General features: G+C 34.6%; 3 protein-coding genes across 3 annotated transcripts; 2 read left to right on the forward strand and 1 right to left on the reverse strand.

The window, feature by feature from the left end:
* Window positions 1-312: 312 nt before the first annotated feature.
* On the forward strand, window positions 313-2,889 carry LOC121971395 (pentatricopeptide repeat-containing protein At3g09650, chloroplastic-like). The gene has a single exon (XM_042522646.1). The coding sequence runs from the start codon at window positions 416-418 to the stop codon at window positions 2,570-2,572; it is 2,157 nt and encodes a 718-aa protein (XP_042378580.1). The 5' UTR covers window positions 313-415; the 3' UTR covers window positions 2,573-2,889.
* A 2,139-nt stretch (window positions 2,890-5,028) lies between these two features.
* LOC121972824 lies at window positions 5,029-11,379 on the reverse strand. The gene is made up of 6 exons (XM_042524450.1): window positions 11,224-11,379; window positions 6,840-7,013; window positions 6,680-6,745; window positions 6,509-6,592; window positions 6,121-6,208; window positions 5,029-5,057 (listed from the first exon to the last, which is right to left on the reverse strand). Exons 1-5 carry the CDS (start codon window positions 11,377-11,379, stop codon window positions 6,200-6,202), a joined length of 489 nt encoding a protein of 162 aa, XP_042380384.1. The 3' UTR covers window positions 5,029-5,057; window positions 6,121-6,199.
* Window positions 11,160-15,085, forward strand: LOC121971396 (probable serine/threonine-protein kinase PBL26). The gene is made up of 5 exons (XM_042522647.1): window positions 11,160-11,821; window positions 13,856-14,022; window positions 14,085-14,268; window positions 14,365-14,735; window positions 14,801-15,085. Exons 1-5 carry the CDS (start codon window positions 11,746-11,748, stop codon window positions 15,014-15,016), a joined length of 1,014 nt encoding a protein of 337 aa, XP_042378581.1. The 5' UTR covers window positions 11,160-11,745; the 3' UTR covers window positions 15,017-15,085.
* Window positions 15,086-23,541: the final 8,456 nt, after the last annotated feature.

A 23,541-nucleotide genomic window follows, 5' to 3' on the forward strand; every position in this document is an offset into this window, starting at 1 on the left:
TCATAAATTACTTATGAATGGGTAAGTAAGATAACTTCTACGTGGATATCTATAGATGTAGACCTCTTCGGCTTAAAATCATCCTTATATGGAGTTATGGAGCGAATTGAAATAGATTTAGGTCTCATGTGTGGGGCATGATAAAATATAAAAAAAAAATCAAATTTTAAATAAAATAAATATTTTAAAAATCAGCTTATGTATATAAATTATGATCCGAATTTACCCGACCGGATGAAACTCTGACATAATAAAAAATAAAATAAAATAAAATAAAATTAGAAATCCCTTGTATGGGAGGCGAATTGCCATTTGTTAAAGTTTAGGAGGTAAATTGAAAATCCTTATCCCTCGCTCTCGCTTCTTCCTGCCCACTCAACTCGCCCGCCGTCTCAAAACCTGTAGCTTTTGGAGAATGTTGCAGCACGCCGCTGCTCCAGTTCCTCCGCCTTTCATGCTCAGATCGTCGACAAAACAATTAGACCCGGTTCAGATTCCGGCTCCAAAGATACGAACCCACCTCGCTGCCGCCGGCTCCTCCTCCTCCTCCTCTTCCCTGCCCGTCGCCAGCAGCTCCTTCCAAGACGCAGCACTGCTCTTCCTCCTCCGCCAGCGTAAGACCGAAGAGGCATACCAGGTGTACGCCAGCAGCCCCGTCCTCCCCGGCCCCACCTGCCTCAGCCGCCTCCTCGCCCAGCTCTCGTACCAGAACACCCCCACCGCCCTCACCCGCGCCCGCGCGCTCGTCCGCCGCCTACGCGACGAGGGCAAGCTCCACTGCCTCGACGCCAACTCCCTCGGTCTCCTCGCCGTCTCCGCCGCCAGGTCCGGCTCTACCGCCTACGCCCTTGCCCTCCTCCGCACCATGCTCCGCTCCGGATACCTCCCCCACGTCAAAGCCTGGAGCGCCGTCGTCAGCCGCCTCTCCGCCTCCGAGGATGGCCCCGCCGAGGCCCTCCGCCTCTTCGATTCCGTCCTCCGCCGCCTGCGCCGCGTCCCTGCCATCACCGCCGCCGACGCCCGCCCCGACGCTGCCGCCTTCAACGCCGCCCTCAACGCCTGCGCCAACCTGGGCGACGTCCGCAGGTTCGCTCACCTGTTCAACGAAATGCCGCAGTACCAAGTCGCCCCCGACGTGCTCACCCACAACGTCCTCATCAAGATGTGCGCTAGGGCGGGCCGCAAGGACCTCCTCGTCTTCGCTCTCCGGCGCATCATCGCCGCCGACCTCGTCCCCTGCATCACCACCCTGCACTCCCTCGTCGCCGCCTACGTGGGCTTCGACGACCTGGAAACCGCTGAGAAGTTAGTACAAGCAATGAGGGACGGCCGGCGAGACCTCTGCTCCATCCTCATGCACCCACCAGCACACGACTCCTCCATCGGCCGACGCGACGAGGAAGCTGACGCCCTGCTCGAAAAGCTAGTGATGTATCACCATTCGACTGAGGAAGAAGGCGCCCAGCCGCTGCTGCCGAAGACCTACAAGCCCGACACCAGAATGTACACGACATTGATGAAGGGATACATGAAAGAAGGCCGAGTGGAGGACGTAGTGCGCATGATCCGAGCAATGCAGCAGGAAGAAGACCCTGCGAGCCATCCCGACCATGTCACCTACACCACCGTCATCACCACCCTCATCAAAGCCGGCGAAATGGACCGAGCGCGGAGTGTTCTCGCGGAGATGGCGCGCGCAGGAGTGCCTGCTAACCTAGTCACCTACAATGTGCTCCTCAAAGGCTACTGCCAGCAGCTGCAGCTCGACAAGGCAAAGGATCTCATTCGCGAGATCCCAAAGCAGGCGGGCATCGGACCCAACGTCGTCTCCTACAACATCTTGATCGACGGGTGCATACTCATCGACGACAGTGCTGGAGCTTTGGCCTACTTCAATGAGATGCGCGCGCAGGGGATCGCCCCGTCCAAGGTCAGCTACACCACTCTGATGAAAGCTTTTGCTTTGTCCGGCCAGCCGAAGCTTGCTCACAAGGTGTTCGACGAGATGGAGAAGGACCCGAGGGTGAAGCTGGACAGGGTGGCCTATAACATGTTAACTGAAGGATATTGCAGACTGGGGCTGTTAGAAGAAGGTAAGAAAATTGTTGAGAAGATGAGGCAGAATGGTTTCGAACCTGATGTAGCAACCTATGGATGCCTTGCCAATGGGATAGCACTGGCAAGAAAGCCAGGGGAGGCCCTTCTGTTGTGGAATGAGGTGAAGGAGAGGTGCGCCTCATTGCCGCCACTTCGGCCCGACGAAGGATTGCTCGATGCCTTGGCTGATGTTTGTGTCAGGGCAGCCTTCTTCAAGAAGGCACTGGAGATTGTAGCTTGCATGGAGGAGAATGGCATATCCCCAAACAAGACCAAGTACAAGAGGATCTATGTGGAGATGCATTCAAGGATGTTTACTAGTAAGCACGCATCGCAGGCGAGGCAGGACCGGAGAAAAGGGAGGAAGAGGGCGGCTGAGGCTTTCAAGTTCTGGCTTGGACTTCCCAACTCCTACTATGGCAGTGAGTGGAGGCTTGAGCCATCTATCGTGGAGGATGAATACGGAGACATCTAGTTGCTCTGCTCCAATGTGGTTTCACTGCAGAAAGCTTAGTATCAAAACATCAGATTACTCACTTGAAAGGTTTAGCTGTTGAACAAACATATGAAAGGGAAAAATGACTAGATAGGGAACCAATTATCCATACGATAGATGCTGATTCAGTACATTCATATACATATACATCGCTATAGCTGAATTCATCGAAAAGTTCATCAAAGGAAGTCACCTGGCAAAACGTATTCGAGTATGAATCTTGCTGTATGTTGTGTTTATAAGCTGAAATGGCATTAGAAATAAAAAGGTAATGAGCCATAATCTCTGTTGATTCATGAGTCTTTGTTCATGTGTAAATTGCACTAGCACATGATTATTCATTCTGTTATCTTCAGCAACTTTGCTGATGTGAGGAATGCAAGAACCCTAAAACAAGGATTAATTTCTTGGGCTTTATAGAGCCTAGAGACCTTTAACACCTAAAACTGCATTTGCCATCTAAGTTTCTCAAGAAAATCTGATATTTGTGTTGACATGATAGTACTTGATGTGAAGGTAATGCTATAGGTGCGAATGGTCATAAATCTTGCGTGAACTATGATTTGAGTAGTAGAAAGCAAGTATAATGCACAATAACACCAATCTCAGACTCATCAGGAATCACCCAATACGACCTATTAACAGCTCAACGTTTTTCAGTTTCAGATATATACACTTGATATGAGGTAGATTGATAAACTAAATAAGAGATAAAAGATTCTTTTTTTTTTTATAATCCATGCATCAATATCTGAACCAACTAATTTTAAAAGTGACTAGTCCGATCCAATTTTCCATCGATCATCAAAGTAAATCGAGAAGCACGCATGGAGACTCATCCAAGCAGCTAACGATCTTAGATTTGTCATCACATTGAAGGAAAATCTCTAGAATGCACTGTGATTAAAATTCGAACCTTAGATATTTCATTAATCATTTGGAGAGTCTAACCACTGCACCTGTAACCTGGGGTCAAAAAGGAGACATTCTCACTCGTGGAAATAACATCACTTCCCCCAATGCTATATGATCTGCTCTACATAAACCAACAATTTGAAATCTAAAGTCATTAAATGGTATACCGTATTCTTCATCCTCTTAAGACAAGAATACCGCTTTTGGCGTTTCATCAGAAAGACAAATATCCAAGCGACATGAGAATCAATACTTTACCCGGTAAATCTTCATTCCTCTTTTAAACTGATATCCTACGCAATTCAAATTATCCACGACAGTATCTGACTGGAGCTCGCAAACTGATTTTATCGGCCAACTGGCCAAGCTATATATCTCCGGAGTCCTGACATAAAAATATATAAAGGATATCATGTCCATGAAAAGATAAGAAACAAGAACCAATTGAATTTTATGTTATGGCTGCTGAAATTGAAAAAGAATCTTTTTGTTGGAACTCAGATTGTTTGTTTAGGGCACTAGGAAATCCATTTTTCCATGCAAAATCAACAAAATTATCATCGACGACTTAGTTATCGTACAGGATCTTTCACGTCTCAACCACATCCTGCAACCATGTGGAAATACTGGGAAATGAAATATATACCGAATGACAAATGAAGATATATAGCATTGATGTTTTCGAAACACACTTAGCATACTGATATGCAGGAGCAGCAGGTACCTCTTTGCACTTTGATGAAATTTGTGTATCTTGACAATAAACTTAACTAATTAGCAAAGAACAATACACTTGGCCTAATTTTGATGATCGATAACTCAACAATATGATAGAGTTGAGTAAAATTATATCACAACTGACGATGCATTCTTCAAATGCAAAATTGAGCAAGTCAAATTTATATATTTGTCTTTGCGATAGGCAATCTAAAGTTATAAATATACATGTCTGCATGAATTCAACATGTGTTATAATGGCAATGTCTATGATATAAATGGCGAAATCCATTATGCCTACAATACTGACAAACTAGTTGTGCAATCAACGAATATGTTAAAAGATTAAGAAGGTTTCATATAATCCGATGCAAACTGCAGCTCACTTATTTGATAATTCTTGCTTAAGGAATAATCCGTTTGTGTTTCTGAGTTGGTGGAGAATGAATTTAGAAGATCTTCTGCTGCAATTCTCTTGCATAGTGCATCGCAATTGCTTATCACCTCTGTAAGCCTGCCTTTGAGTTCACCAACATCTACCTGTAATTGATTCATTGCAATATTGATCATTTAGTTCTTCAAAGGGCAAAAAGTATGTAGTCAGATGGCAACAATAACCATCTTCTCCATAGCTGTGAAAATGGAAAAATACTAAATCCTTGAGAATCTAATTCCATCAAAAAAAAGTGCAATAAGATACTAGAAGGTGGAGAAAGTAACCTTCAGCCAGAATATTAGCAGTTGATCTCATGTTGGAAACTGAATAATTGAATTGCTGAAGAAGCTTAATTGCCAAAGTTTTGGCAGTATCAATCTTGTTCTCGATCTCTTCCTGCAACATTTGATAGTCAAACTCAAAACATTAACATACTCCATTGTGTACTGACTTTAATCATTATCATTCACAAGGGTATGTTTATGTCATTATACTTGTAGCATTTAAACCATGCAGTAGCTCTACTTTTAGTCATTACATAGTGCCAAAAAATAGAACAATAAGAAAATTCATGGTAATCAAGGAAACATATAGGGTTGGTAATACGAGATATTATGGTAATCGAAGAAAAATGTAGGAGTCAGCTACTAAATGCACTAAATGGTACCTAATTATTGTTGTCAATTATTTTCAAATTGAAAATACCAAAATATATAACAAAAGGGAACCTAGAATTAGCATTTTTTTGTGATTTGTTCTATCATAGCCAAATTACAACAGACCAAAAAATTCTTGCCAACATGTTTCATTTAGCTCAGACCTTGATCAAGTAAAGTTGGCTGGAATAGACTGAACTGAAAGAATTTCAATTGAACCGAAATCATGTTTGAGTCAACTCAGTTGAGATACAAGGAGCTTGGCCAATGCGAGCCTGGATATGTTAAAATGAATGGAATTCTGAGTGAGTCATCTTCGGAGAAGTCTCAGCTACATAGGCTCACCCTGCATCTCTAAAGGTACTGTAGCAATTCACCTGTCGCTCCCCTAATAACATTGCGCCTGACCCCCTTTCACAGGCCTTAGAGTAAGTGCCCATTCAAAGCTACATGGTTGTCCGGTAATGAGATCCACAGATGTCATATCAACTACCATACATTGTTTTCTCACATAACAAATTGCTCTATCACAATTTACAGATGAAACGGCCTCTATACTTCAGTACTTCTCCATAATCCATTGAAGTTAATTCAAGCGAAAAATGTAATATCTTGTTCATACAGAAAGCTATGTTAGCTCAACAATGCATTTACTATCCATTTTATCAGATTGAACCAATAGTAATTTCCATGAGTCTGGATGAAATGGTAGTATAGTACAATGAAGGACTAGATAAATTGTCGAATACGCAGTGCGAACACAATTTAATAATTAAAGAAGTTTGAATAAACAGGATACTAACTGCTTCTTACTGATTTTACTAGCCTTCTCTTCCTGCGACTTGCAGTACACGGAGAAGAGCTCTGACAGAACCTTCGGATTCAAAGTGCCTAATATGAAGATACCAGCTAAGCATCCAGCAATAACAATGGCAAAAATTAACTGAGAAAGATTAAAATTACTCGTACCTAAATACCATACAGGTACACATTTTACAATGTTTGAACAATTTTAGAAAACGTAAATTAAATGATAAACAAGATCTCTTGTTCGAAAATTTGTTAGGGGCCGTTCAGCAACCCTGGAAGTGCAACCAATCAAAACAGTAATCTTTCTCGGATTGTGAATGAACAATTGCGATGGAAAACTATATACAACATTAATGGAGGAAAGAAGCATGGTCACCATACCGAGGACGATGAGGAGAGTTTTCTAACAAGAATATCTGATAAGCCGGATTCCATTGAAGGCAGCGAGTTCAGAAGCGGTGGCGCCTGCAACAATCGACATCGATAATATGAATCAAATTAAGTATTCCAAATAAATAAGAACACGAAAAGGGGATGGAGGAGTAGTCCTACGATCTTGAAGGCCCTGACGCGCTCCAGAAGGGGACCTACGGCCTCGTTCCTCTCGGAATCGATATGCTGCGAACGAGAGAAAGGGAACATTGAATCAAGGAGAAAAATCCACAGATCGAATCGAAGATAAAGGGACTTAGGGTTCCGAATCGGAATTAACCTGGCCGGAGGTAGAGAAACAGCACAAGGGCCACCTATTACTCGCCGGCGACGGTGGACTGGTGGCTACTACAAACAGCGGAAACGCGGTCGATTGATCGTAGTCCGGCGATCGCCCTTGCCAAGCATGTGCGTCCCACGTGACTGAAATCCGATCCACATTTGAAATGGCGGACTTAAATGGAATTTAGATGGCGGTTAATTATTTGGCAGAAAATCGAAGAAAAGCATGACAATGCCTCTATAATATATCGAAAATTTAAATAAATCTTTTTATTAAATTTGGATAATGAATATGTACTTTTTATTATCCAATCTTTTATTTTTTTTCCTTTTTTAAATACTATTTTAATATTTAAATGACGAATTTCATTCCTAAATTTAAAAAAATACTATTTATAAATTTTAAATTTAAGAAATAAATAGAATAATATGTTTTTTTAATGTAAAATATAAAATTTAAAATAAATTATCTATTTAGAGATACTCTTAAAATTTTATTAAAACAACAACTTATCTATAATTTAATATCTATAATACTTAAAATAATTTTAATCAAACGATTAAAGTTGCTTCAAGTGCAGCAGGAAGGGTGATTGACAGATAACCCAGCATCTTAATTTTGATATTTAATTCTTCGAATTAATTAATTCTGAAAATGATTTATCATGATCTTATAAAAAAATTTCATTGGTCTATCTTTATAGAAATTTTTTATCTACCAGTGAGATAAATCTAGAAGTACTAATGAAAAATAATCAGCTCAACATGTGAGTATTTTATTTTATCATAAGTAAATATTCTATCGTATTTGGTAATCAAATCATAACGGTTTGGGAGACTTAGTTCCCAAAAGATATAATAGATATTAAATATTCGAATAGATTAGATTATAACTTTAAATAGGCAATTCATAAGGATCAAATAGAAAATAATACTCTAAATCTTATAGCTATAATGAAATCTAAGATAAAAAGCAAAAAAATTAATTTCGAAATTCATAAATTGAGATATATAGATACAAATAATCCGAACAAGAATATATTTCCTTTCTTTCTAAATAGAAAAATCAATTTCAAGTAGTCTTCTATTGGTAAGCAATGTTAGATTGATTAGTATAAGGTGACGTTTGGTTTAAAAGTTTAGGAATAAAGGAATGGATTCATTCCTAAATCTTATGTTTGGTTGATGGGAATGAAATCAAGATTTTGGAATGAAACCCAAAAATTTGGGTATGAATGAAACTCACCCTCTCCCTTGGGTTTTGATGGAATGAGAATAAGAATTAAGGAGTGGTTTAGGGTAATAGGCGTGGGGAATGGGAATGGTAATCATTGATTCTCATTGTTAATGTTTGGATTATAGGAATAGGAATACAAATAAGGGAATGAATCCTTGAAATTGGGTAATAAGTCATTCCCATGTACCTCCCCTTCAATGAGTCATTACCCTATTTTCATCAATCAAAATATTCCCTTATTCCAAAAATATCTTTGACTTAAAACTAAAATTTTCTCCATTAATATCAAATATAAAAATATATTTATTTATTTTTTCTTTCATATCACTTATCTCTCCTTATTCTCTCTCATTATATTTTCTCTCTCATCATAGTTTCTCTCTCATCATTTTATCACACACTTTCTCTCTCCTTAATCTCTCCTATCACACTCTCTTTCCTCTTTTTTCTCATTACACTTTCTCTCTCATCATACTTTCTCTCTCCTCAATCTCTTCCATCGCACTCTTTTCCTTCTTTTTTTCCTTATCACACTTTCTCTCTCATCACATTTTCTCTCTCCTCAATCTCTCCCATCACACTCTCTTTTCTCTTTTTTCTCATCACACTTTCTCTCTCATCATACTTTCTCTCTCCTCAATCTCTCTTATCACACTTCCTCCTTTTTTCCTCAACACACTCTCTCCTCAATCTCTCTTATCACACTTACTCCTTTTTTCCTCAACACACTTTCTCTCTCCTTAATCTCTCCCATTATATTCACTGTTCTCTTTTTCTCTCACCATACTTTCTCTCTCCTAAATCTCTCTCATCACACTCTCTCTCCTCGTTTTTTCTCACTATATTTTCTCTCTCTTCATCCTCTCCTATCATACTTTCTCTCACATCATATTTTCTCTCATCATGCTCTCTCCAATCATACTCTCTTTTTTCATTTTCTCTCATCACACTTTCTCTCTCTTCATTCTTTCTTATCACACTTTCTCTCTCTTCATTCTTTCTCTCTCATCATTCTCTTTCATCATATTTTTCTCTCACATTCATCTTTCTCTCACATCTAATTTTTTCTCTTATTTTCCTTTAAGGGTAAAAAAGGAAACTTTGATTTATTCCGATAGAAGATATACAACTAATCAAACATTGCTTTTAAGAGTGATATTCATGCTCATACTCATTCCCATTTCACAATATAATGATTCCCATTCCGATTCCTATTCCTAGGAAAGAACCAAACGCCCTCTTAATTTTGGATGAAAATACCCTTAGTATAGTTGTTCAAATTTTCTTTATTTCACTCTCTCTCATCATACTTTCTCTCTCCTCATTCTATATCACATTTTCTCTCTCATCATACATTCTCTACCATTTTCTCTTTGTATTCTCTCTCATCACACACATTCTCTCTCTTCATTATCTCCTCATTTTTTTATCATACTTTCTCTCTCCTTAATCTCTCTTACCATACTCTTTCTCTATATTTTATCTCATCATACTTTCTCTCTTCATTCTCTTCCATCACACTCTCTCTCCTCATTTTCTCTCAATACACATTTTCTACCATTTTATCTTTGTATTCTCTCTCATCATACTCTCTTTCTCATTATTTTCTCTCTTCTTCATTCTCTTCTCATTTTTTCATCATACTTTCTCTCTCCTCAATCTCTCTTACCATACTCTCTCTCTATATTTTCTCTCATCACACTTTCTCTCTCTTTATTCTCTTCCATCACTCTCTCTCTTCTCAATTTCTCTCATCATACTTTCCCTCTCTACATTTTTTCCCATCACACTTTTTCTCTCATCACATTTTCTCATCATACATTCTCTCCTCAATCTTTCATTTTTTTTCATAACACTTTCTCTCTCTTCATTTTTTTCCATCACTCTTTCTCTCTCAACATATTTTCTTTCTCATCATATTTTTTCTCTTCTCAATCTCTCCTATCACACTCTCTCTCCTCATTTCTCTCATCACATTTCCCCTTTCTTCATTTTTTTCCCATCATACTTTCTCTCTCATCATATGTTTCTCTCACATTCAACTTTCTCTTCCATCTAATTTTTTTTCTTATTTTCCTCTAAAGGTAAAAAAGGAAATTTAGATTCATTTCGATTGAAAATATTCAACTAACCAAATATTATTTTTAAGAATGATACTCAAGCTTATTCTCATTCCTATTCCACAATATTATGATATTCATTCTCATTCTAATTCCTAGAAGAAAACCAAACACCACCTAAAATTATAGACAAACAAAATTGTATGTCACTTCACTTCTTTACTTTTCTTATTCCAAATCATTTCTCCTTTTCTTCTTGGGTATTGAAACGGTCTCATTCTTAGCTACTCCAATATTTTTGGATATAGATAATTAAAGACATTTTTTTTATTTTTCTATCAAAGCATGCCATTATTATCATTTTCACTTGTTTAAAAAATATCCAAATAACATTTCAATATTTTTTTCATCTTGAAAATACGACTATGATGTGGAGTAAAATTATTTTAACTTGGTCAAAATTATTATATATAGAATATTATTATATTAAAATATTTTTTTATTAATTTAATCAAAATTATTTTAACTTGATATTTATACTTATTATCTTTTTTTTTAAATACCCTCAATGTTTCATTAATATTAACATACTGACAACTTTTCTATTTCTTTTAACAAATTTCCTTGTAATTATTTAGATAATATAACAACGGAAATTAAAATTTTAGAAATATTTTAATATTAAGAAAAATACAATATATATATATATATATATATATATATATATATATATATATATATATATAATAAAATAAAACTAAAAACTATCCAAAGAAAATAGAATTACTAAATCGGGTGGATCGTTCAATTATTAGAAAGGATAATTTTAACAAATCCAACACAAATTTAGATCTTATTGCAAAAATAGTAAGTCTATTTTGAGTACATTAAAGAGGGGTGTTTTTTGATAAAATTAAAAAATAGACGTCTTTATGAATAATTGGAAACTCTGGAGGGCCTTTATGCTTATTGCCCAATTTCTTTTTGTTTTTTTTTTTTCCAATTTTTGAAAGTTGGAAATCCAAACGCGATCGAAACCGCATTTGCCTCGTCGCCGGCTCTCCTTCTTCTCCGCGAGTTCGCACCCTCGTCTGGCTCTCGCGAGGCCCTTCAAATATGTCCCTCTCCTCCGCCCACGTCCCCTCCTCCTTCGAGGCTCCGGACGGAACCGCCGCTCCCTTCCCAAACCAGGGACTCTGGCCCCTCCGCCGGTTCCTCCCCCCTCTTCTCGTCGCTTCCATCCCCTACAAACGAGGGCTGCAATCTTTTTCGCCTAGATCTTGTTTCGATCCCTCGTTCGGAAAGATTGAAACTTGGAAGCCTTTGGGGTTGATCGGAAAGTTTGTTTAAGACCTCCGCCACAGTTCTCCGCCTCCTCGTTCCTTCCATAAAAACCTTATTTTTTTTGTTTCTCATTCTCCTCTTTCGATCCTCTTCGATCCTGCAATTTGCTCCGGTGGTCGGAAAGACTGGAGCTTTGGAGCTTTTGATGCGAATCTGGATGCTCGCCTGGGGCATGCCACCTGTTTGACGGAATGCCGGTGTGGGTGCTTGTTATGTGATTTGAGGTACGATCGAAGGGAAATCCGATCGCGGTTTTCTGAATCATGAGCTGCTTGCCTTGTTTCCAATCTGACTCCAACAACGACCCACCTGAAGCAGCAGCTGGAGGTGGTGCGCCTGGTGAGCTTCTTTTTGTTTTTCTTCTGTTTAGTGTCTGCCATTAGGGTTTCCTTCATGCACGGAATTTAGATTAAAAAATTGGCAAAAATCAAAAGGACGCCCCTAATTATTGTTATCTGCAAAAGGGCACCTTTCGAACATTGCTGTAGCAGTTAGAGCATCCACAATTTTATCAAATATTTTTTCCAAATATTTGTAGTCACCACATTCATATCATCAATCAAATATCTCACTTCTCAAATATTCCAAATCACACAATCAAATATCCCACAAATCCATGTATTAAATATCTCACTCTCAAATATCCCAAATTCTACCATTAAATATATATTTTTCTTTATTTTTTGTTAAAAAAACAAAGAGAGAGAGAAATCATCGGGTATAACTCTATGCCCGGTGATTTCAAATCCCCTTTCCAATATTTCGTTCCAATGGAGGATATTTGAGATTAGGGGTTATTTGGAGAAATAATCCCTCCAAATATCCCTACTGTGTTTTTCTTTTAGTTCAACTTTGTCAAAAAAAAAAAAATAATAAATATAACTATATATATCGAATACTTGTGTATATATAAAAAAAACTCTTTTTCAACCTGTTCAAATTGTTCAAATTTGATCAAAATTGCTTTGACATGATCTAAATCACTTAACATTGTTGTAGCAACTATTTAATTGTTGTTACAATATTGTAGCAGCCATTAGATAGCTCCTACAACGATTTTACGGTGATTTTGAAATGTTAAAGCAATTTTGATCAAGTTTAAAATTGTTTTTCATTTTAGTTTAACTTTATCAAAAATGTTATATATATATTCAAAATTGCTTCAACATAATTGAAATCACTTTAAAACTGTTATAGCAGCTATTTAATTGTTGTTAGAATGTTGTAGCAACCATTAGATAGCTCCTACAGCAATTTTATGGTGATTTTGACCATGTTGAAGTAATTTTGATCAAGTTTAAACAATTTTGATATAAAAGTGCTCTCTATATAATATTTTTGAGATTTATTTTAGCACCTTATAGTAGCTACAAGAGTGCTAGAATAAGATATGTTTAGGTGAGAAATATGTTGAGGCATTGTTTTTGACGTTTTAAAGGCAAGAGGGTGCCCTTTTGATGAAAATGATAATCAGGGGCTCTATTTTGAAAAATTGATTGATGATCAATTTTTATCTTATAATGCAATCACATTTTTATCCCCAGAGATTCATCCTCTTTTTCCAAGGGATTCATAATTAGCAGCTCAACCCATTTCATATGATGGGGAGTGTAGGAACATTAGGCTCTGCTTTGCTATGCTGGTGCTATAGTTTTCAAAATGCTTTAATCGAAGGCTCGAAGATGGACATGTGTTCTTACTATGGCTTCCTTAATCTTATTGCACCATTGAATTCTATAACAAATCATGTTTGGATCGGCTCCTTATGGCATGATTGAATTGTACGTAAGCTTACTATGTTGTATTAGTAGTATCTATGCCTTTTTTGGATAAGTTCATTACATTTGATTGAATTAGGATTGTTAGTCTTGTTACCTTGTTTTCTCTCATTTTTTTTTGTTTATTTGGATTCAAACATATTGAAGGGGAGCCTTGGGCACAACGGTAAAGTTGTTGCCGTGTGATCTAGAGGTCACGGGTTCGAGTCATGGAAACAACCTCTTGCAATGCAGATAAGACTGCGTACAATAGACCAATACGGTCTGATTCTATCCTAGGTCCCCGCATTGGTAGAAGCTTTGTGCAGTTGCCCTTTTATTTGATTGTGAGCTATAAAACTTTTACTTTATTTCTCCAACAAACCCTCACTTAGCTATTTCAACTTTCTTGTTTCTATGTTTAGATTTTAAGAATGCTATTTTAGACTTGGTGCTTAAAGATTCAATTGCTATAGCTAACTCAAGGAGATAACAATTCTCTAGTTGCTTAAAATGTCATATGAATAGGGGTTACCCCAATAGCGTATCTTATCTTCCAACAACCAACTTAACCAAATTGACACCGCAGAAAATCACACTAACTCTAATTGTGCAGCCGACAACTCCAATGAAGCAAATGATGCTGGCAATAGTAGTAATGCTGCAAAGACATTCACGTTTCGCGAGCTAGCCACTGCGACAAAGAATTTCCGTCCTGATTGTCTCTTGGGTGAAGGAGGTTTTGGTCGAGTCTACAAAGGTTCCTTAGAGAGCTCCGGGCAGGTAAAACCTTTAAATCATTAGTATTGTTGATATCAATTTTTAACTTCTACTTTTTTCGTTAGACCGTGGCTATTAAGCAACTCGACAGGAATGCTTTAAACAAAGACTTCCTGGTCGAAGTCCAAAAGTTGTGTCTTCTTAATCATCATAATCTCGCCAACTTGATTGGATATTGTGCCGATGGTGATCAACGACTTTTAGTCTACGAGTTTATCCCTTTGGGCTCTCTAGAAAACCATTTGCTAGGTAAGCTTTGAAACTTCTTATATATGTTTGTTCTTTTAATGTACGATACACTCAGCAATAAGTAGTTGGTAAATGTCCTCTTCTTTTGGCGAGCAGATCTTTCGTCTGATCGAAAACCGCTCAGCTGGCAAGCTAGGATAAAAATAGCTTATGGTACCGGACAGGGTCTGGAATACTTGCACGAGAAAGCGAAACCCCCAGTTATCTATCGAGATCTCAAGGCGTCCAACATTCTGCTTGATGAAGATTTCACCCCAAGACTTTCTGATTTCGGGCTTTCGAGATTGGGGCAAATGGGCGAGCTGATGGGTTCATACGGTTACAGTGCACCCGAATATTCGAGTTCGGGTCAACTAACTGTCAAGTCGGATGTGTACAGCTTCGGAGTACTTATTCTGGAACTAATCACAGGGAGGAGAGTCATGGACACCACTAAACCGACAAATGAACAGAATCTAGTCTCTTGGGTATGTATTCATTGAGCTTATGTAGTTGGCCTATGAACGCTAAGGTTTCACTTGTTGTGTTGCAGGCGATGCCCATGTTCCGGGACCAAAAACGATACCCCGAGCTGATTGATCCGCTTCTCGACGGAGATTTTAATCTAAAGGAACTGAATCAACTCGTTGCGGTTGCTGCAATGTGCCTTCAAGAAGAATCAACCGTTCGACCATTGATGACCGATGTAGTGATGACGCTAAGCTTCCTTACGACAGGGCCTAGTTCATCGCCACCTGAAGATTGTTGATGTTCCTAATGGATTCATATTTTTTTCTTCCCGCCTAGCGAGAGATTCTCTTCTGTGTTGCCAAATGAATTGGCAACTAAATGAGTGAGATATGAGGCTTTGAAAAGATGACCTTTTTTTGTTTACATATAAAATACATAATATTTATTTAAAAAAAAAAAAGAAAAAAATGGAAAAAAAGAATATTTGTTATAATTCTTTGTAACTCATATATATTTTGTATTATTAATTCTTAACTTGCAACTTGTAGGGTCTCCGAATAAAAATTAAAAGAGCGTCTTTTGTTTTATTGAAATTGTTAAAAGACGTTTATTTTTTTTTTTTATTAATCATCGGGTCTCTCACCCTATTTTTAATACTTGAATTACTCTTTCTCATCCAATCAATTTGAATTCTTGGAAAATTGATGACATGTTATACCAGCTATGATTTATAGTTATTATAATTTACTATTAATTAACATCTGTGCATATGTTGTAGCACATGTTGTAACATATATGAATCGTAACTGATAAAAGATGCAAAATATGCTATTGACTATTGTTGTATAAGATCTCATTTGTATACATATTGTAACAGTAGACGTAGCATACTTGTTGTATGGTGTAGTATTTACTATTTATAATTGCGACATGATCTGTTGACCAATATTAAGATGAGTGGAATAAAATCTCACGTGTATATATATTATAATTTTACTATTTAATTAATTACGAATTTTGACGTTTAATAATCAACGCTCAGTTAATTTAATAAAGTCTAAAATTAAGTTATTAATATTTTTTTATACGAGGTAATCTGAATACCCTTACCTGTACACAGTCGCAGATGCTACCGTGGACAGAGGAGTGCACAACATATTGATTCTCATTAAATGAATATAATTTTATTTTATTAAAATAGTTATGAAATTTATGAGTTTGAGTGGTGAAAAATAATGTGTTGTAACTTTTTTGTAAAAAAAAAAAAATACAAGATGGTGTATAATAGCGGAAAAAAAATCTCTTGTAATATAGAATAAGGGCACCAGGATTAGATGGTTAGGTTTAAAAAAATAAATCTCTATTTTTTCAACCTATTACCATGGGACAACTTGAGTTTTTAGTTTAAATAAAAAACTTGATTCCAAAATTAAAATTAGATTTTTACCTAATTTTTATGGGCCCATTAATATCTAGCCACGATGATTGACTCTATATATTTTATTTTAGTGGGTTAATAAATCTTTTTTTTAGGTTTACCCTGATGTTCTTAATGGATTTATAACTTTTAATGTGAGAACGATGTGGTAAAAATAAATCTATTTTTAGGTTTATCATTAAAGATGGCCTAAATGGTGTATAATAGACTCATTGTCATTGTTTTTTATTCACGAAGAGTGTCTAATAAGAACAATGAGTCACTATCCCATATAAATGCTCGGTTTGGCAAATGCCAAAAATGGTCCATACTTTTGAATTAAAATCATCGAGTGCTCAACTTGTACAATTCAAGTTCTTGCCCCAATTGTTTATTTAAACAATAATAAGTAAAAAAAATAAATCAAATAATGAGTTTTATTTTGTTTCCTTCACCTAATTTTTTTTGGATTTATATTTACGTAAGAATTGTCAAAAATAACTATTAACTATTTTAATATTTTATCTCGTTGGATAAATATATATGTGCCCACCAATTAAAAAATATCAATTATATGGATTTGTTTGAATTTTATATAGGTAGTTTATATGGATATATATACATATGAATATTTTTTTCATTATTATTATAATAGTATTTTTGGTAAAATAAAATTCTTATAATTTGATCAAAATTAATTGTTTCTGATTATAAATATAGAGCACAACTTATGCAAAAATAAAATGAAAATAAAAGGAAGAGAAAAAAAACTAAAGGAAGAAGACCATACCTGTCACCGTGGGGCCCCGGGAGATTGCCGCGTAGGGCTGCTGATTTTAGTTGTGTAGGAACGTTGTCACCAGTTGCGTGAGACCCGTCGTGAATGGAAAAAATTTGACTTGTACTTTGAAAGGGTAAAATTGATTTTTGTCTGAATTGAGCAGGGAAAAAATATCAAAAAATATTCGCAGATGATGACAAAAAAAACGAATAAAAAAAATATTCACAGATGGATTTATAAATTCATCCATCTATTAGCTATAAGAGATGATGATAAATTTGGATCCTCTATTTCGAAATTTTTCTGTCCTCATGTTTTACTGTCGATCGGATGGATCAGATTATATCTTAAAGATGTCTTGCACATCATGAGGATACAACACACATCTTAAAGATGCCATGATACATTGAGATGTAATTTGGTCCGTCCGATCGGTAGTGGGACACAGGGACAGAGAAGCTTCGGGACAGAGGATCCGAACGCGATGATGATGATGTTAAAGATGAAATCTTATTCTATTAAATAGGATTAATTATATAGATCTTTTATTGAGTTCTATCTTTTATTATATCATTATCTATACTTAAATAAATTTTATCTTATTTTATTATGATAACTAAGTCTTTTTTGATCTTCCTCTTCCTCATTTGATATGTGTGTTTGTCATAGTTTCACATCACCTAACTGGAGCATTTATTGATTATCTAACTACATGCCCGTATCATCTTAAATGTGTTTCTCAGAATTTTCTCTCAATAGATATAACTCCAACTTACTATCTAATGTTTTCATTTCTTATTCTGTCCATCCTCGTATATCCACACATTCATCTTAACATCCTCATCTCTATAACTCTCATCTTCTGCTCGAGTGCTCGAGTTATAGCTCAACATTCAGCTCCATATAACATAACATGTCTAACTGCGATTTTGTAGAACTTTTTTTTTAATTTTTAGAGGTACTTTACGGTCATATAAAACATCCGACGCTCTTTTCCATTTCAATCATCCGCATGTATTCTATGTAAAATATCTCTCTCAATCCCTCCATCATTTTACAAACTTGATCTTAAATATTTAAAATTCTCGATATCGAGCAACTTGTCATCTCCTATCTTAACAATTGTCTCATTACTTCTAATATTGCTAAACTTAAATTCCATATATTTTGTCTATATCCTACTAAACCTAAAACCTTTTTCTTTTAGTGTTTTCTGCCAATATTTTAGTTTAGCATTTACTCCTTCACGAGTCTCATCTATTAAAATAATATCATATGTAAACAAAATGCACCACATTACTGTGTCTTAAATGTGTACAGTGAGTTCACTCATAATTAGTGTAAAAAGATAGAGACTTAGAGCTGATCTTTAATATAACCCTATCTTTATTGGGAAGACTTTAATTACTCTGTCTGAAGTATTTACTCTAGTTGTTATATCCTCGTACATATCCTTAATTAATTCAACATATATTACGCTAACACTTCTCTATTCTAGAATTCACTATATAATTTCTCTTGAAACTTTATCATAAGTTTTTTTTAAGTTAATGAAATCATGTGTATATCTTATTTTTACTTATACTATTTTTTTAATTAATTGTCTAAGAAAATGTATAACTTCTATTGTCGACTTTTTAGGCACGAATCCAAATTAATTTTTGATCACCGAGGTCTCCTTCCTTAATCTTTTTTGTATTATTTTTTTTCAAAGTTTCATGGTATAACTCATTAGTTTAATACCCCTATAATTTACATAATTTTGTACATCTCCCTTGTGTTGGTACAATTTGCACTAATGATCTAACTCATGTTTTGATGAATAACAAGTGAATTAAAGTTAGAGTGTTTGTGGTCTAATTACTTTATCAAGTGTGCAGAAGTTGACGATTTGAAAGACCTAACACCAAGCTGAAATTCAACTAGGTCCGCGGGATACGATAGCTGGTACGAAGTCTAGATAGGTTCGCCAAACCCGATATTTAGCGAGAAGTCTGGTTAGGTCCGTGGGACCTGACAATCGTATGAAGTCCAATTGGGTCCACAGGATATGACAATTGGCGGAAATACCTGATGGGTTAAAGATAAGTCAAGCGATTGCAATTGGTAAATGGAGGTAAGCAATTAGAGGAGAGATCTAGTGAGAATGCGTTCCCGGTTGAGGGAATAGTAGAGGTCGGTCTAGCTTAGGTCCATTTAGGAAACTTAAGTTAAGACCTTGACTAGACACTGGTCTCGGGGAGACAAGATCTAATTACCACTCATATTTTATTATATTATGCTAACTTTGTTTTGCATGATAAACATTTTTTGTTATTTGGACTAATTCTTTTTTACAGGAAAGGAGTTGCTGAAAAAGAGTGTCTAGGTGCTCAGACCAACTTTGCCCGGGCGGCCTAGGCGGACACTCAGGCGGTCCAGGCGCCCGAATTTGGTCTAGGCGCCTAGACCAAAAAAGTTATCCATAAGTTGGTTGGAGCATGATAACTGGCTAAACCCACGTCAATGGTCCAGACACCCAGAGGTGGATAAACTTGACGGATTAAGTTTCAATAAGAGATCGTCACGTCGGTAACAGTCCAGGCGCCCGGAATGGGCCTATATAAAGGCCTTCGACTAGCAGCTTCATAACATCACTTGCTATAAGTTCATTCTTGCACGCTATTCTGAAAGGGCTCTGACAATACCGAAAGGCTGCTATGAAGTTCGAAGAACGAAAGACTTCAAATTTTCTTTTTGTTTGTCAATAACAATTAATTCCAGTTCTTGTACTCAAACATTTTTGTAACTCATTTTTGAACTGATAGTGATTGTCAAACAAAAGTATTTAACGAGTGTGAGCCTTGGAATAAGAGTCGTTAAAGGCTCTGAATCAAGTAAAAAACTACTTGTGTTAGCATTTATTTTTTTTTCTCTTTCTTTTTCACTGCATGACGTGTTTTAAATCATAATTTTCGACGAACGCTATTCACCCCTTCTAGCACTTAACAATCCTACACCTTGTTCTTATATAAGGAAACTAGAGTACTTATCTTTCATTGATTAGATTTTTTTTATTTTCAATATCATGTTAATTAATTTTGTAAGTCATTTAATACTTTGTTTCCCTAGACACTTCCATACCTCTATTGAAATATCATCTGGTCCAACGACTTTTTGATTGTGTATCCTATTTAAACTTGTTTTATTTATAAAGTTTGAATTCTATGATAAAAATTTAAATTTATATGCTCATTTTACCTACTTAAATTACCTAAGTTAAATTGGTTACCTAAATCTTCATTAAAAAGTTGATGAAAATACCTTTTCCACCGCTCTTTATTTCTCCATCATTTTCTAGTACCCTATTACATTCATCTTTAATACATTTTATTTGGATAAGATCTTTTGTTTTTCTTTTTCTAACTTTAACTATTCTATAAATGTCTCTTTCCCATTATTCTGTATCTAATTTTTAATATAATCATTCAAAAGTTTCATGTTTTACTTCATTCATAACTTTCTTGGCTATTATATATTTGTTTAAATTTTCCTCATTTTTATAAATATATAATTCCTTATAAGTTATTCATTTTTACTTCACTTTTTTTTTTTTGTACTTTCTCATTCTACCACTAAGATTCTTTAGTGGTGCATGTTCTTTTGACTCACCAAGTAGACTTCTAGCTACTATTTTCAACTTTGATACAATCTTATCCCATATCGTATTAGAGTCATCGTATATTTCACCTAATGTTTGTACTCCTACCTTCTTCTTATATATATTTTACTTATAATCCTTTAACTTTCACTACTTAATTTTAGGAGTCTTATATATTTTATTTTTATTTATACTATGTTTGAGGTGTATATCTAACACTACTAACTTATATTGGATAGTTAAATTTTCTCCAGGGATGACCTTATAATTTTTATAAATCTTTTTATCCTTCTTCCTAGCCATAAGAAAGTTAATGTACAATTTATTATTTCTACTTTTGAATCTGACTAAGTGTTCTTTTTTCTTAAAAAAGATATTAGATAATATAAGGTCATATGCTATCACAAATTCTAATATAGATTTCCTTTTTCCTCATTTCTAGTTCCAAACTCATAACCTTTATGTTATGTATTATCTCATATTTCTCATTTTTCATTCTGACATGCTCATTTAGATTATCTCTTATTAAAATCATTTCAAGGTTTTGTAATATTTTATCTAATTTGTCCCAAAATCTTAATTTAGTAGTTTCATCTAATCCTACTTGTGGTGCATATATACTAATTATATTCATAATTTCTTTAGTTACTATTATCTTAAGAGTTATAATTTTATCATCTTTTCTAATTACTTCTAATTCATTTTTTAACAAACTATATATAACAATATCCATTACATTTCTTATTTTATTATTTTTTTACAAAAAAAAATATTCCTTTTTATTAAGTAAATATGGGAAAAAATTTTACTGTGAATTTTTTTTTTTTGGCAATTAGATTTTTTAAGCACTATATATATTTAATATTTTTTATTTTTTTTAAAACGTATAACTCATATAATAATTTCCATCGAAATCGAGTCTACCTAATTAACCATTTAATTGGATATCATGTTTTTAAATTAGGATAAACAAAAATATAATATATAATTTGAGATTACTTGTAGTCTTAAATTTCTCATGAAATATCCTTTTAATATTTTATTTTAAAAGTACAGCATTTAAGTTTTTAGGAAAATATTATATTTAAATTTTAATCAAAAGACTTTTTTTTTATTAAAGCTGCTAAAATATTTAAATCGACAATAAGTTTTTTTTCACTCTTCCAATTTTTAAATTTTTAATTTTTACCCTATTCGAAATCAAAAGGACCACCAAATCTTCCTCCACCCAACGTGATCCGAATCCGTCTCAATCATTGAACGGGCCCCCCGCGCGGTGTCTACTTTGATGTTGACGAGGTATGGGGGTGGATGCTGAGGGCCCACCAACCCCTAATTTATGTTTATCTAAAAGATCTAAAAGATCATCCGCTCACGTGGCATCCGTTGACTCCCGATGGTGCACTTTTAGACTTACGTCATGCAGACGTCACAGTTCAATTTAATTAATCGCCCATTTCATCAAATAAAAAAAATTCTCACAGTTAATAAGTGGTAAAAGACGATACCATGAAAAGGGTAAATAATAGATAACCATTACCTTGGACAATTGATTATGTTACTATTCGATTGTAAATGATGATTCTAAATGATTCAGGATCGATTTAATACTTCTCAATCGTTAGATCATACAATCCTAATTCTATAAATTATATACAAATTATAAAATTATAAATGTTATAATTATATAACAATTACGAGTCCTAACTATAACAATATCAAAAATAAAAATAATTTTAAAAATAAAATAGACAGAGGTAGAAAACACATTTTTTGATAATAAATTTTTAACCCTACACTCTTTTAATTTTTATATAAAAACGTCTTTTTCAAGTTTTTAGTTTTTATATTTATATTTCATGCGGGTCATTACTCATTAATAAATGCTATGAATGTGTATATATTTTTCCTTGTAAAAGATGTTAGATGTAAACGGTCCGGCCTTAACTTTTATAAAGGAATATAAATTACGGATTCATTTATAGTTGACTATCAAATTATTAAAGAGTGGAAGGAACTTTTTTTCTTTTATACATCTAAAATTGATTCCTGTTTTGCTATAATAAATCTCGTATCATGGGTTCACCTCTTTTAATAGATATTATCATGTAAAAAATTCACCTTGTTAGTTGGTCGCATTCATTTCCAAGAAATTTGATTTCAATATTTTTTAATTATATAATATTTGTTACTGTTGTTTAATAAAAAAAACTATGTATAGTAAATATATATTTTTTAAAATATTTATTTTTCTAATTTGAAATCAAAAAATTTATATGTAGTACATTAAAGGAAGGATGTGTATAGTTGATTTTTTTGTGATAATTCATATGTTCAATCTTGCTGATTTATTTATTGGATAAATTTGAAGTACAATGTTAATCTTCAAATTATTCATCTCTATCAGCATTCAAAGTATTTTATTTTAAAAGTATTAAAATGATATTTTATTTAAATTTATTTTAAAAATATTTTTAATATTTATGAACCAACTATAACACCCTAAAACAGGTTTAGTCAAAATTACTTTAATTAATTAAACTAAAGTTCCAACATAAATTTACTCTTAACTAAAACTACTTTAACTGGGTAAAAAAAATATTATTTTAGATCAAAATTAATCTATCCTTATTATAGTATTTTTATTTTATTTCGATGAAAATTATTTTAATTTAATTAAAAATATTTTAAATCATTTTGATGAATTTTAATTAAAACTATTATAATAATCTCTAAAGTGTATTTTGATAAGGAAAATAGGATGAAATAAATTTTTAAATATTTTCCAAAATGAAAAATTCATTTAACAATACTAAAAATAAAAACACAAAATGCCTTTGCACGCATTCACGCAACACAGCCCTGATCTTAATTTCAATAGATTAAGTGATTTATTTGACAAGTAAATTATATATAATTTTAAATATTTTATTATATAACTTGTAAAAGGTTCAATCCAAGGTTCAATCACATCATACAAACTTA

Source organism: Zingiber officinale, chromosome 4A, assembly GCF_018446385.1.
Source record: "Zingiber officinale cultivar Zhangliang chromosome 4A, Zo_v1.1, whole genome shotgun sequence".
In the NCBI taxonomy this organism is placed as follows: Eukaryota; Viridiplantae; Streptophyta; class Magnoliopsida; order Zingiberales; family Zingiberaceae; genus Zingiber; species Zingiber officinale.

Excerpts from the sequence above, each read along its gene's own strand:
- LOC121971395 (XM_042522646.1), top strand. The coding sequence starts at position 416 with ATGTTGCAGCACGCCGCTGCTCCAGTTCCTCCGCCTTTCATGCTCAGA.
- LOC121971396 (XM_042522647.1), top strand. The coding sequence starts at position 11,746 with ATGAGCTGCTTGCCTTGTTTCCAATCTGACTCCAACAACGACCCACCT. Across the intron at positions 11,822-13,855 it reads AGCTGGAGGTGGTGCGCCTG|CCGACAACTCCAATGAAGCA; the intron begins GTGAGCTTCTTT and ends CTAATTGTGCAG. Across the intron at positions 14,736-14,800 it reads AACAGAATCTAGTCTCTTGG|GCGATGCCCATGTTCCGGGA; the intron begins GTATGTATTCAT and ends GTTGTGTTGCAG.
- LOC121972824 (XM_042524450.1), bottom strand. The coding sequence starts at position 11,379 with ATGGAAGCGACGAGAAGAGGGGGGAGGAACCGGCGGAGGGGCCAGAGT. Across the intron at positions 6,746-6,839 it reads GTTTCTCTACCTCCGGCCAG|CATATCGATTCCGAGAGGAA; the intron begins GTTAATTCCGAT and ends TCTCGTTCGCAG. Across the intron at positions 6,593-6,679 it reads GCGTCAGGGCCTTCAAGATC|GCGCCACCGCTTCTGAACTC; the intron begins GTAGGACTACTC and ends CGATTGTTGCAG.